The following is a 15,602-nucleotide window of genomic DNA, read 5'->3' on the forward strand; positions in this document are numbered from 1 at the left end:
AGCTTTGCACACAGTCTCTCATTCAATGTGTCCTGGACCCCAAGTCATCATTCATTCAAGTTTAATACCACTAGCTACCATAGAATTCAAAACAAAATTCCCTTGAGGCTCATTGGTTTTTCTCCACCTGCTATTAACATGGACAATGCAACGAATGTGCTATTTACAAGAAGTCATAAACTGCTTTACATAAGAAGATGCAGGTGGCTATGGTGCTATAAATTTCAGCATGATTCAGTTTTAGATTTATGAGGTGCTTTGTTCTTGTACACGTTTGTACTACTTTGTAATAAAACATTTGAGTCATGATGTCTACAGCACTCATGACTGTTTTTTTCTTTTTTAGTTTATACACCTGTACATGTATGATGCCCTGTGTAAGAATGCATGCATGCATGAATCTTAACCAATCCAGGGTCAGTATGAAAGGGGAAAGAGAGAGAGCATTAATTCCAACCAAGCTATTGTCAGTGTGAAAAGGGTAGAGAGAGGTGGTGGTGATATTTTTGTTCGTGAAAGGAGTTGGAGTTTAAGGCCTAGGTGTTCTTAGATATTGATACACCTTGGCAACCTGCTGTGAAAGTGGATTGGCAGGTGGCGGTGATTCTCACCAGAGCTCCTACCACTCCCAAAGTTTGGCAAACTTTGGGTTAAGGTGTCGTTCTGTGATTTCAGTCACCTTTTAGTTTCTACATGTACTGTCAAATTTTTACACATGACAGAGGGCAATCAAAGCACTGCAAAGACAGTGGCTGGGGCAGGGGGCCCCCGAGTCAGATCCATAAGGTATCCCAACTTCATGGAGGTTTTTGAGCAGAATGCTTATAGAAGACCTTTCCCTTTCATTTACACCCTTGATCTATTTTGTTCTTGTTATTGTAGCAACTTCTTGTATAGTAATCAATTCAACATACCTGTTTCTAATGCAGTCAAATTTATGGATGTTTTAAACCCTTGATCCTGGTGAAGAATATCCTCAATGCATCTGCTGCTTCTAACTTCGACTTCTTTAAAACCTGGACTTTGCTTAACCTCGTATGCTTGTTGCTATTAATCAAAAGCAACCAAACCAGTACAGGTGCATAGGAATTACAGGGGAACGTCATCAAACGTCATCAAATTTTCATGGAAAATCAGCCGAACTTTTCCCTTATAATGTCTTACCGCAGTCGATCTCGTCTCCGTTGTTGCCGCAGTCGTTTTCGCGGTCACAGCGCCATCTCAGGGGGATACACATGCACTCTTGATTGGGTTCGGGAGGGCAAGCAAACTGGTATGGCTGACAGTGGCACTCCGACCCAGACACATCGTTTCCAAGGACACCTGTCAAAACAAGAAATGAACAATTAATAGTTATCGGTTTACTTGCTGCTCCTAATCTCAAAGATGAACGCAAAGTTTTAAACTTCAGTGATTAGCTCAAAGTTTAGCCAAATGCAGACACACTCAAAATCTAGCAAAGTTTAACTCATAGAGGACGGACTGATTTTGCTACAACACGCATTTCCTGTAGACACCTGAACGAGTATACTCGGGACTCGTCCTCAACGGGTTAAGATTTATCATCAATGATTAGAACTACAAAATTTCATGTGGTTTGCGCTCCATCCATGAGTCATGGGAGTCGAGTGTTTCGAGTTGTGTGAACATAATTATCAACAAACTTGAAGTTAGCACGACCTCTCTGTGAACCCCATTCCCTCTTCAATATATCTTCTGGGTCAATGTCCAGTGTTCAGAGTACACTACTCTATCGTTGCACATTATCAGGTTTATTGCCAGCGCTGTGCGTATGAATTTCTTCTGGTTCTGTGGTTTAATCATGGATCAAGACTCTTCACTCAAAGTTTAAATCTTAAAGATTATGTGTCGTGTGGATGCTTCTTGTAGCTTTAGGGGTATTGAGCTCTAATCATCAACGATTAGCTATCGTCAATGATGGCATTCATCTAAATGTATAGTGTAGTATTTCAATATATAGGTACATATATCTGTTGAATGCTGATCAGTAATGACGCTGCCCCTTATAGGAAGGATGTTGTGGAGAATCTTTCGCAGATTGAGGTATTTTCATTTCAATCAATTATCTATCGCATTTCTACATCACACACAATACAGTTTATTACAAAGTTGCATAATATTATCCAAGGAAATTTTCTTCTGGGCTGAGTCAAGATATACTGACATTGCATCATCAGCACACACCCTTATCAATAACACAGAGGAATTGGATTCATTCACACAAAATATAAAGACAAAATATTGTTTGGTTTCAAAAACACATTGTATCAAAAGAGGAATTCAACAGAAGTACTATCTTGATCAAATATCACCAACTATGTCGAAGATCAAATTTGGGTACAAAAGCCAATGGCTTTATACCAACATTACAAGTGTATCAACATTTGGAATGCTGTTTAGGTTTATGTGCTGTACAAATTGTTTGTGCAACTTTGATCTCAATGATTGGGATTAAAATCAACCCCATCCTGAAATGAATATCTCTTTGATGTTGACAGTACATAATGTACAAATAATTGAGCAAGCCCTTGATTTCTATCTACAGTCAGTTTTATACATTTTACACTTTTACGAAGAAGCCAATCCTGGCACTCGCCTTGCAATTTTTCCAGTGTTCTAAGGGGTGAGTGGGATATTAGGTGTAAAAGTTTGAAAATCTTTCCTTTTAAGATTTCTGCCTTTGAAAACATAAATTGCCATAGATGGTCTGCGAAAAGGGGAAAAAGAACCAAGCTTTCATCTATAATATTAACTTTGGAGGCTTTAGTGTTGACATTTTAGGCTATACATCCATTTCAATAACAAACAAATTTACAGACATGCAGGGCTAATCCAAAATGGAAACATTCAATAAAACATTTAATTCGCAGGGGAAAAAAAGCGAGACTCAGATCCTGAATGCAGTAGACCTCTCTCGGGGGTCTGCAAACAGAATTCCACAGCAGTAACTTTCTGCCTGAAATCATTTCAATCAGCTCCAATCAAGCATGAATACGGAGCGCACTCCAAATCCCAAATCCCTATCACAAACGCCATATCCCCTTCAACAGAATCAATCAACTTTGTTGGCTTTCTACCAGTCCCTCATAATCTTTCATCCCTTAACAAACAACAAACACACAAAGAAACAGAAAAGATCTATGAACTGGCCACGGGAGTCCCGCTGAGTTCAATTAGCTGAAAATTAATCACTCTAATGGTTTTCATATTTGCTTCACAACTGTTAAGTACAAATAATCTGCATCTTGCGAGTCTTTACAATATGATTTTTTAGAAAAAAACTTATGATGAAAAAAAAATCATATTTATAAAGCACTCCACTTTGTTCACTAACCAAATTGCAAATGATATTCATCACCTAGCAACAAAGAGAATTCATCGATACTTGCTGTATTGTAGCTTAGTCGCCTTCGTGGTTGTGTAAATATTGTCGGCTTGTGTGCGTGCCCTTTGTACATAATTATCTGGCTCGTACAAGGAAGGGGGAAACTTTGGCTGTTTTTCTCAGTGTTTGATTATCTTTTTAAAGAACAAAAAGCTGCATCGTGTTTGCTGTCTAGGGTTGGAGACGTTTTGGAGACAGAAAACCCAGCAAGGACAGGACATTCTACACATACAGTGTACACAAATGCTAGCGTAGCTGACTCCCACCACTTAAACAATCTTTAACTTTTAAACCCTGCCCCTAATTCCTTTCCAGGAATAAACAATGCACATTTACCAAACAAACAAAGATTAAAATGTGTTTACAATACATCATGTACATTGTATGTAAAAACATCCATCTTGGTCCAAAGACTATTAAAAGAAAAGATGCACAAAGGTAATAGTCACTGACATATAATGTCTCAAAACAGCCTCTCATACACTGAACATGGGGCTCCTTTTGTGTCCCATTTGAAGGACCAAGTGACTTGCCTTTCACAAAAGCACATTGTACATGAGGTACATGCATTTAACATTGCTCAGCTGGGCTTGAATCTGAACATTATGGCCCAAATTCACGGAGGTGGTACAATTTCGTTACGAAATCAGTCATTTCATCAACGAAAATGACAATTTCGTTACGAAATGATTATTTCGTCGACGAAATGACTGATTTCGTAACGAAATAGGCCATGCAACACTTGGCGCTCCACACAAATTGTCCATGGTTTACACCATGGTTTCAATTGTACCACCTTTGTGAATTCGGGCCTTTGACTGAAAAGTAGATACACCTGTAGCACAGAACCTGGAGCAGATTGTCTATCAGAGTAAACCTTGATTTTATAATTGATGCTGTAACATCCTGTCATGTAAACCTGAAGACAATAAAATCATTTGAAAATAACCAATTTCTTTGTCTTTGGCAGGTCGAAAAGCAACAAAGATTAATGCACGAACGAGTACATTGAATAAAATTATAAATGAAATTTCCAAATTGTGAGTCAATACATTTCACTAAGGGATAGTTCTATCATGCACTCTTGGCTTCCATGTTTTGCTTGCAGAATTTCTTCTCACTTTAACTCATGTTTGCTATCATTATTCTCATTGCAAATTCACTTTTATTGAGTAACATTTGTACTGCACATATAATCTATTAACAACCTCGCAGGTGTGACACAATACAGTACCTATTTTAAGGTAGGCCTTGATCTTTTGGACCAAAAATTTATGAAAACAACAGAGTATTTTGAGCTGTCACTGTCATGCTGAGGTCAAAGAGAATTCTGTTCTTATTTTTATCCATTTAGGTGTCAATTTAGGCTTAGTTTACATTATATAATAAGACAGCTTAATTCCATTATACTCATTGGCCTCAGGTATAAAGGCAAGTGATTTTGATGGGGGGGGGGGGCTGTAATCATGATGATACATTGTATTAACAAAAGACGAATGTGTCTTTGATACAAGTGCATCGTGATTGCTCATTTTCGTTGTGACATTAAGTTCGTTGTAGGTCCATGATTTCAGGCCTTTACTCCATAAGGCCTTGGCATGACACCAGAACAAACATGTAAATAGCGTGTGAATCAACATCAAAGTATTTGCTACGCACACAAGTCTTTGTTTGAAACACACGATCCGACCCGCCGAGACAATCGAGCCCTGACTGCAAGTCTAAGAGTCAGTCATTCCAGGGAACAGTCGTAAACATGTTTTTCTCCTACTCAGCCCCGACTCCTTCCCACTTTGCTATTTTCTTCCCACCCATTTAAAAAAAGCATGTTTTTTCAAGCTCTGTGTTTTCCTAGGAATTCTCGCTGTTGAAGATATCTAACAAAACATGTTGTCCTTCCTCTTATTTCCTTTTCATGTTCATTAGACACTGAAGGAATGCCCGCCGTCAAAAAGCGGCATTTTGCCTCAAACAATGGTGCATCCTTGCAGACGAGAAAGGATCTGCTCCAAATCTGGATCGCTTTCCCATCCCTTGTCTCAGCGTGAGGGTAAAACAGCAGTACCATTCCATAGAGTTCCATCACACAGTTGCCTATCTTTTTGTGACATTATTGCTTCCAATTTTCATCCATTTCACCACAGTCTGTCCACCCACCTGCCTAATACCTCCCCCACCATAAATGCCTCCTAAATTGAACATCCTCTGCATTCCAGCACGATTTCAATCCCCTAATTTGTTTACATCAAGCAAATCTTGACCGACTAACATTTGCCTTCAGCTAGAACTACTCTGACACATAAATATCAAATCAACTTGAGAATTTCTGGTTTGCATTCTTCCCACGTCGAGAACACATCAAAAACAATTTCAGACCTTTATGGTTTCCTGCTTCCATTCACGTAGACATGTAACTAGAGACAAGAGACATTTTTCTCGCCGAGTAAACATAACATTGACTGGCCCACGTATCCAATGCTCTTCTGAGAAAATGGATAAAAACACACAATCCATAATTTTATTGGAATGCTCGAAAACACATCACTCATGCAAGTTTTCAAGTACCTTAAAGAATTCAAACCATATCATGAATATCACAACCCGAGTGACAGGCCAACAGTAAATTTTGCATACACTCCATCAAGTCAATATTTTGCTACTCAACGAGCAGTATGTGGGACTGAGAGAAATTTTCTACATGTAGGCCTCCTTGTTTTTCATGCTTCCATACATAGTGTTTCACTACAGAGGAAAGTACATTGTACTTTCTGATTTCATTGAAACATTACGGATGATGAACACGTCATTCACCAAGCTTAAAACAAGACAGCAGATGTCATCAAATTAAAATGAGGTTTTCAATGAATCATCGTAATGACTTTTCCCCTGAATAAATGTGCTAAAAATGAGAAGTGAGAAAAACAAGGATTTTACATGAATTTTCCAGATGGGGCATGGCTAAAAATTAGCGTTAACAACACCATGTACATTCCCTTCTAGACATACAATGTACCACTTCAAACTTGTTGATAAAAACTGAACTGTAAAGTGAACACAAAAGCAAGAAGTTTTAAAACAGAGATGACACTATTGTTGCAAACTCAATAGTTTTCCATCTAAAATAAGGTAACAAGAAAAGTGGTGCTGAGAGGAAGGCCTATTAAACGTCAGATGATTTCAACTACATGCGCACATAAAGGTATATTTCCTCAAGCCTATTTCCTGTTTAAACAGTCTTAACTATACTCACACAGCATCCCTCGGGAGATGGGGAAAACTCTGAGATAAACAGAAATGAAATATTCAACCTTCAACACTCCTCCCTTCATTACAAAGAGTGTCATCCATCAATGTGTCATTTTGTAGACAAGAGTATGATGTATGATATACACAGCCCCTTACCATCCCTCCTTCACCTGTCATGCATCCTCCCCTCCATATAATAATGGAATGATCCCATAATATCCCTTCTATAAGATCTTCAACTTGCCCACAGCAAACAACATTCAGAATGATTAGACAAGTCTCAAAAGGTCACAACTCCAAGAATGAATCACTCCTTATATCAACTCTTATGCGCAGCTTTGGCCTGTTTTTCAAAGAGCCTTTTCTTTAATACCAGGGAAGACTTTTGCAATGCAATAGGAGGCCTAAATCAAGTCATAATCATCAAAAATGTTATAAAGAGTAAAAAAAAAAGTAAGTTTCAAATTCAGAGCAAAATATTGTTTGTAGAAATCCCAAACCCACTGAAGAACATACTACAAATGTATTTCAGCTGAACATGTGAACCAAAGGGTTAAAGGGATGGCATAGTTTTGTCTGAGATAGGGCTTCTGGTTTCTAACCTTTTTGTAAGAAATTGAAAAATGAGTTTTGAAATGGCTGAATTATCCAAGAGCAAAGCAGTCTGAATAAAAGGCGAGTTCCACTTTTTATTAGGACCATTTTGTTTCACTTTGTTTTGCTTTTTTTGGTTTCTTTTTTGATATCTCAGCCATTTTAAGTCAATTTTCATCACATAAACTGTGAATTCCTCTAAGAATTGTATGCACATTAATATTTCATAAGTGGTCAATAATCATCTTGCAAATAGTTAAATCTGCATCCCTCGTCTCAGCCAAAACTATACCATTCCTTTAAAGATTTGAGAAAGGTCTCTTGCACTCTTGGAAAACATCTTACTGGCTGAGTGAAGAAAGAATCTAGCCCTGCATAGCTGTCATCAGCATCATCAAATCTGCAATCTGTGCACTTGGAAGTCTAAAGATCAGAAGCTCACGTCAGAAAAAAGAAGATCTAAGCCTGCTACTTTTCTAAAAGGTTAATCCCACGATTTAAGGAGGCTCTCTGAAGCTTATTCAACCGTCCAAACACTTTGTCTTTTCCTTTCAGCTAGCCCGGAGACATTGCGGAGGCATATCCAAGATCAAGCCATCTGGAAAATATGCCAGAGGATTCACGCTGGTTCCAAAGTCTTGTCTTCTTTTCATCAATGCTCTGTGCTCTTTTCACGCCATCATCACTTCCATTCACTTCCACATTTCAAATCCTGGCCCTGAAATCCTCTCAACCTGCTCTGCCTTTTTGCTGGCCACGCCCTATCCATCCCCTTTGACTTCTAATAGCAATGTTCACACAACGTTCCTAAACTTTAAATTTGTAGAAAGCTCAAATTTTCAATCTTCTCTGACTACATGTAGCTCGCAGTTTAGCCCATGTAAACACACTTGAAAGTTAGCAATTTTTATAAAAACTAGTTAGACAACAAATGAAATGAAATGAAAAACATGAAATGAAATGATTGGAACCACATGACATCACAGGTTGTACAATCAATCCACAGGCCGCACGGGGTCCCCACTTGTACATGTAGTTTAGCGTTGTGCAAACACAATAATCAACAAAATCAAAAGTTAGAATGACCTGCATGGACCTCTCCCATGAACCCAATTCCCTTTCAGCTTTCAAGTTAACTTCCAGCACTGTAAAAGTGGATATTTTCGCATGACTAATTTTTTTTTTTTTTTTTTGCGCTTGGGCGGTTAAGAAGAGTTTCGCATGTTTTTTATTCCTAGGAATGAAGACAGTATCAATTATTGGAGCATGTGGCAAGCAAAAATATTTTGTGTGCTTTTATTTTCGCGCTAGTTTCTGGTTGCACAAAATGCGGAAAAAATTTCAACACTGCGAAAATTTCCACTTTATTATCAAAACAGTATGTGTTGTACACTATCGTACTATTGCACATTATTGGTCTTATTGCTAGAGCTGCATATCTCTTCTCGTTCTGTGCTTTAATCATCCCATATCCACAACTCTTGCTCATAAGAAAGCACCTCAGCACCAAAACCATCCTTCATACACAAGGAGAGACACTGCTACAGATTCTAAGCTTACTGTAAAACCAGAAATGTTCATGTCATGTGCATTTCAATTTCGCAAAAGCCAAGATTCGCAAAATTAAAACGTATACAAAAGTTCTTGTCTACGCTATACTCCATGCATTGAACGCCAGTGACAATTCATGAAAATTTCATGCTGTGAAAAAGACTGTCAGCTCCAACTCAAAAAAAAAAAATTCATGCTGTGAAAATATGTTGCTGTACAGTATTGAATGATATAATGTCTTCAAATCATAAGCCTGTAGACTGCGATTTCAGTTTCATTTTCTAAAATCTTGACAAATCTTTTTGATCAGACAACTAAAAATAAACCATATGCACTGTAGTAGATCTCCATTCTGTAAATACACACTTGAATAGATGACCTTCTCAACTTTCTGACCGAAAAATATGGATGATTTGGCTAAAAAGTAGGAAAGAAAGAAAGAACAGTTCCGGTAGGAGTGTGCAGTAAACTAAAATGGGGAAATAGGAAACTCATATCGAAACAAGAATGGGAATGGTCAAAATTACAATTCTCTCCTCCAAATTCAGAATGGTTTGGAAGTCTGCCACTACAATGTTGTAACAGACTACAGTACAACATAGAAGATGAGATATGGGTGGATGGGGTGAGGGGGTGGCTTTTCTTGAATGTGTCCATAAATGTCAGCGATGGAGATCACATTCAATCAGTTTTCTGACTGGTTGTGTTCCTCCTTGTCCAAACTCCCCAATGTTTGTCAGATTGAGACTGTCAGCTGTCTGTCAAAAAACACTTTTGGCACACGTCTAGTCTCCCATCGTAGACTCCCCTACTACCAGACATTTCTGGTATACATAGTTACACATGCTTTTTAGTTCAATGCCAATAGTACACATTGTAAAACCCAATCTGCAAGTCATCAGTCTTGAGCAAAGGTCAAAGTATAGTACCCCGCATATGATTTGCATTTGAACAGTTTGTGCCAAATGTAACCCTCACTATCATCATGACGTTTTTGTTTGTCTGATTTGTTGACGTAGACCAAGCTGAACCTAATATATCATTCTATGCAAATTGAAGACTACCTTTTATTTTTCATACAGCTCGAGTGTTCATCATAAATCATGGTTGAAAGGGTTCATTCTCAGATTAATACAACAAAGGTCTGAAGAGAAAGACTATCAATGCCCTACCACCACCCCATATTCCCCACCCCCCTTCTTTCCTTCTTTGCACTGCTGCAGCCAGAGTACCTTCCATCAATGGGGCAAGGGGGGCAGATTACAACCCTCCGTTCTCCTCTGACAAGCACCAATGTTTTCGGCAGGAAAAAAATAACTTGAAAAGAGAGAAGGGAGACGCCAATCACATGCTTACTGGCGAAAAGAAATTCTGTCGTCATCGTCGTGTGGTCGATCAAAGGACAGCAGCGTGCCTTTTAGCGGTCAAAGCATGGCGCTAGAATTTCATCCGCATAAAGACACCTGTGCAGGACCGGTGAGGAAAATAGGAGTACACTCATATAATGGGTCCTCCGAAGGAGAGTGAATGGGTTTAATAATCTGTTTGACTTAGTTTCCATGTCTGAGCCATTGGATCACAATGCTGGTTCAATTTAACCCTTTGATATCCATTTTGTGGAGAATCTACCTTGAATTCACCTGGAAGTGCCACACCTCCATCTTCAGTAGATAGATTACAAGTGTGGCAGGGTTTAAGGAGCTTTGTAGCTCGTTAGAAACCTAAATTGGACAATTTCTTTTTGAACTTGAGGAGTGTTGGTGATTGGATATCTTCTGGGAGTTTGTCAAGCAAGTAAAATATGTTTCAGCAATATTTGTAATTCAGAGGAAAATACTTGCTCATGTATAACATAAAATTCTTATCACATTTCATTTTCTTGAAAACCCTACAGTGCTCGAGTGAAGTCTTTCATGTTTTATAAATATTTATATCTAAGGATTTTTTTTTCTCAGTTTGAGGTGAAAGATAAGCAACATTTGCAAAGTTTTACTGGAATAAAGATTTTAACTGTCCCTAGTCATCCATGAAAACTCTGCCACAGTGCAGTGACTAAATGCTGTCCACTCACCAACATTTATCAGATTTCTTCTTTACATGTGACAAAAATCTCTCCCTGAAAAAGGCAAACATGTCACGGTATGGAGGATGGCCGTGTGTAAACTTTCTTTGTAAGATGCTTAAGTTATTACCTTCTCCTTTTCTGGTTATCTCTCATAGAAAGCAAAAAGAGAGAAAGAGAAAGAGAGCGAGAGAGATTAAAAAAAAAGTTTGTTGAACAGTTCTCTTCAGCTGGGCAAACTCCACCTTACATACATACCACCTTTTAGGGGCGAATTGGTTTCCCCCTCCCCTCTTTTCTTTGCCCTCCAATCCCGATTTACACCTCTCCTTGAATCTTAAATACCTGTGCATTCTCTCATCAATAGTTTGCTCCTTAAGACCCTCAATAGAATGCTATCTCCAATACAAAGGGAAGCTTAGACTGTGGTCAGCCTGGAAATATGAACAAAGAGCGAAAACGTCCGTTGTTGTTGTTGGGGGGGGGGGGGAGGAAGCAACACGTCACCATACTGACTCATTGTATAAGAGACTTTTATAATAAAACTGTTGTGATTACACTCATTAAATGGTGATATGTTAATCACAGTCTGACAGTAAATATCATCACTTTTATAGTTTACCTCGTCTTCAAATTAAGCAAAGAGTGGCTTTTAGATATAAAGGGCAAATTTTAGACAAATTAAGTATCCACATATTTCTGAAGCATGTTCATCTTCATTCAGAATGATTTTCAATTACTGATCGTAAAAGCACAAATTGTGTCACATTATCAGAATACGTAATCAATGGTGAGTCAGTGGTCTGTTCCTTTGCAGTTTGCATTTTTAGCTGTTAATATGGCATCATCAAGAGTTTCATAAAATTTACCTTTTATTCCTAGGAACAGTTTGCTATTCACTTCAAACAGAGAGCTAAAATTTCTTCTTTATAACTCATATCTTGAAGTGAAACTATTGCCCATGATCTATGTTTGATACCTTGCATTGATGACAGGTGATGGTTATAGGCAAGAGAATTCTGATTCATGAAGGTTAATTTTTGATTCTCTGTCAATTGAGTCCTAATTTTGTATAAGAATCAAATTATCCAATATTCTGTTAAATTTGGTAAAAATTTGTGTGCGACCATCTGAAGCACTGACAATCCTATCATAATTTTTGCTGAGTTTTAAATAACAAAAAGACCTATAAATAGTGGATGTAGAAAAGTACCCCAGGTATGTCTAATAAGCATGTACACTGTAGTTTCAGGTCCCCTTTTAAAGAAAATACAGCAAAACTTTACTTTGAACAATGCAGATGACACAATATTATAGGCCTAAACATGACATAAATATGAATGTGCAATAAAAGTTTTAACTTCCTCTTCTCTTCTTCTTCTGAGTAAGTGCAGTCTACCATCTGGTGTATTTTCACACTTTCATACAATCAAATGATAACAATCTACCCACTGTAATATCATTATTGTGTCCTACAATTCCAAATACATGATGACTTTTCTTGTCATGTATCACTTACAGAACACTTATGTAACCTCATTTTAACTTTTAAAATGCCAAAGTTGCAAGTATACGTGCCACTACAAAAAGTTCATTGGGGTGTAATTTTCTCTGGCATAGACTTTTTAAAATTAATGCTCTTACTATAAACACAGTAAAATTATGTAGGATATTGCAATTCCACTACATTTAGAATTTAGGTTGTTTATCTAAGTATCATTAGAATCTTAGTGAAGCTAAGACGGGGCTTTAAGCTCACGATGGGAGAAATGGTACAAATCATACATCAACGGAAGACTACCATTCACACACTAATGTGGAATAATGTTGTACTCAACTCAACTTCGTAAGCAGCTTGTATATTGAAAGACATACTTAACAGCCAGCAGTGCTGATCTCAATTTGTAACATTCTAAAATCTACATCAGCCATTGTTCAAAATCCTCAGCCACTCTTTTCCACTCACAGCTCCTTTCTCAGTAAGACTGAATGCCGCATCGGTAAATCTGTCAAAATCTGCAATGACTAAAAGAAAGAGGATTTGTAGCAGCGACCAAAACTAATCTTCCAGGTGAACAATGGCACCCAAGACACAGGAAAAGTTTGAGAAATGCCAAGGTTAAAAGAAGATTGTAAATACCTTCACTTTTGCAATACTATAGTTATGCATGCTAACACTTTTTCATGAAGTGCAACTGAACAGGCAAAAGCATACAGGTATATTAAAACAATGTATCTTTTACAAATTCACTCCTTCACGAGGACGTACAAGAAACTGTACCTGTATTCGTTATCATCGTAGATGGAGAAAAAGGAAGAAAAATATGTAATTCTGAGACAACAAAGACATGGAGATTTCAAGTCCTATATCTGGTCCAAACTTTAAATGAAAAACTATCCAAACTTTCTTGTTAAAGGAAGGTGTTTTTAATTTAATTGCTGCTTTCACTCAACCCACATTTATTTGGGGGTTTTGGTTTCCTTTGATATGTGATCCACCAAAAACTTGAAATGGAGAAGTGTTTGTCTCTGGTTAGAACTACAAATTTCATTCAAACCAAACTCACAGCAACATTCTCTCAGTCAACTTCTCTTGAATATATTCAAATACTATGCATATTGTCATTATACAACTTTTGATATCTACAGCTACTTGAAAACTTTGCCTAAATTTACCAGATATAGCTATAAAGGGGAAACACCTTTATATGGAGCTCTGCAAGATATTATTAGATCTGAAGAATATACAAATTGTAGCTTATACAGTAGATAGCTCATCAGTAGAAACTTGGGTAAGAAGCACTGATGAGTGTAAATGAATTTATAGTAAACCACAGATTAGAAGATTAAATCTTGTCTGATTGTTACTGGGATCACTAGCATCACAGGGAGTCATTCACACCTGGTTTTTAAGATGCATCCCACTGTGACACGTGTGAACAGATCCACACACAAACATAAGTATGACACACACACACACACACACACACACACATACACATATAATATGCACACACAAACAAAGAGGAACACTCAAATGGCATACAAATGACAACACAGAGGCTTGTCATTTATTGGGTAAGTAAATAAAACGTGAGTTTTCTTATCAGCAAATCCCATCAAGCAAACCGTGAACAATATTCCACCAATGAACAGGAGACATGCCCCAGCTACCAGTTTATGGTTTGAGGTACCAGTATTGTCTGAATTTTCCATTTAAAGCACTTTTCGACCCGAGGTGTTCCATTCCAAGTTTATTGTGCGGTTTCTTCTTCCATCGCCCAAATTGGCTTTGCCAGCCATAGGCATTATACCACTCAATTCAAAGAGGAGTCAATGAACGCACCCCTGGAAAAGAGCTGGTTTCTGCCTGGCAGGCAGGCCAAGATTTAAACACACATTTTCCATCAGCTTCACAAATTTTGCCCTCATCCTGAAAGACCTGGATTCTTCCCTTAACCCTTTACAGATCATCATCTCAAAAAAATGCCATTAGCATTCTAAACAAACAGACATGCCACTAGAGTAGCGTGGGAGGAAACCTCCACCACTAGCAGTGATGGAGTTAAGAGCTGGTGGGGGGGGGGGTATTAAGAGCTGGTACGGGGTTTAGAGCTGGTAGAGACATAAGAGCTGACAGAGGGGTTAAGAACTGGTAGAGGGAAGTTATGAGCTGATGGGAGGGGTTAACAGCAAATATAGAGGGGGTTAAGAGCTGGTGGGGGGGGGGGGGGGTTAAGAGCTGGTATAGGGGGTTAAGAGTGCATATAGAAGGGGTTAAGAGCTGGTAGAGGGGAGTTAAGAGCTGGTAGAGGCATAAGAGCTGACAGAGGGGGTTAAGAACTGGTAGAGGGAAGTTATGAGCTGATGGGAGGGGGTTCAGAGCAGATAGACGGGGTTAAGAGCTGGTGGGGGTTGGGGGTTAAGAGCTTGTAGAGAGGGGTTAAGAGCTGGTAGAGGAGGGCTTACCTGGTAGAAGGGGGTTAAGAACTGGTAAAGGGGGGTTACAGAAGGGTGTAGCTGGAATCTGTGTGTGCCCCCATGTCATGGTCATGTGATCAACTGTTGTGAGGAAGAAATTAATGGGACGTAACAAGGACCCTGAAAATCTTCAGCTGTGCAGTCAATGAAAAGTCCTCAGTTCCACAACTGAGGTGTGCTTTCATTTTGAAACTGGAAAAAAAAAAAAAAAAAAAAAAACTTTGATGGGAGTTGGATAGGGTCAGTTTATTTCTGTTTCTTTGTGTTTCTTGTTATCGTTTCTCTCTTTACCTTTGATTATGTGTGCCCATCAACTTTAACTAGTTAGGGACCTGCTGACCTAGGTCTGACGAAGAAAATTGTCCTGGGTTATTACAGCTGTATTCAAAACCATCAAGGCTGTCTGTCATGTGACTCTGTGATGATAACTCAACATTGGCTACGCTTAGCCACTGTGAAGGTTTAATCACGGTAAATTGTTCTGTCCTAGATGAAATAACACAGTTTATTACAATGGACTTTTACAAGTGTCTAGTCCAGTATAATCTCCCCCCCCCCAAAAAAAAAGAAAGAAAAGAAAAGAAAGATAGATAGAAAGGGTAATGACCATTTATGAGTGACCATGCCTTTTGTTATCCACTATCATGACACCCAAGAGATACAACAATCTGTTCCATGCAAATTATTGTACTGACCCAAGACTGTTTGACATTTAATCATATCACAGGACAAAAGTAAGAGTGTATAATCACATCTTATCTT

The 15,602-nt window shown here is 38.3% G+C and overlaps 1 protein-coding gene across 1 annotated transcript in view; it reads right to left on the reverse strand.

Moving 5' to 3' along the window:
* The window catches only part of LOC140236204 (low-density lipoprotein receptor-related protein 4-like), an 82,006-nt gene that overhangs the window by 39,850 nt on the left and 26,554 nt on the right, over window positions 1–15,602 (reverse strand). The window contains exon 2 of the mRNA XM_072316172.1: window positions 1,165–1,323. Coding sequence (XP_072172273.1) covers window positions 1,165–1,323 — 159 coding nt within the window. The remainder of the gene's footprint in view (window positions 1–1,164; window positions 1,324–15,602) is intronic.

The sequence above is a fragment of the Diadema setosum genome, chromosome 12 (assembly GCF_964275005.1).
Source record: "Diadema setosum chromosome 12, eeDiaSeto1, whole genome shotgun sequence".
Lineage (NCBI taxonomy): Eukaryota > Metazoa > Echinodermata > Echinoidea > Diadematoida > Diadematidae > Diadema > Diadema setosum.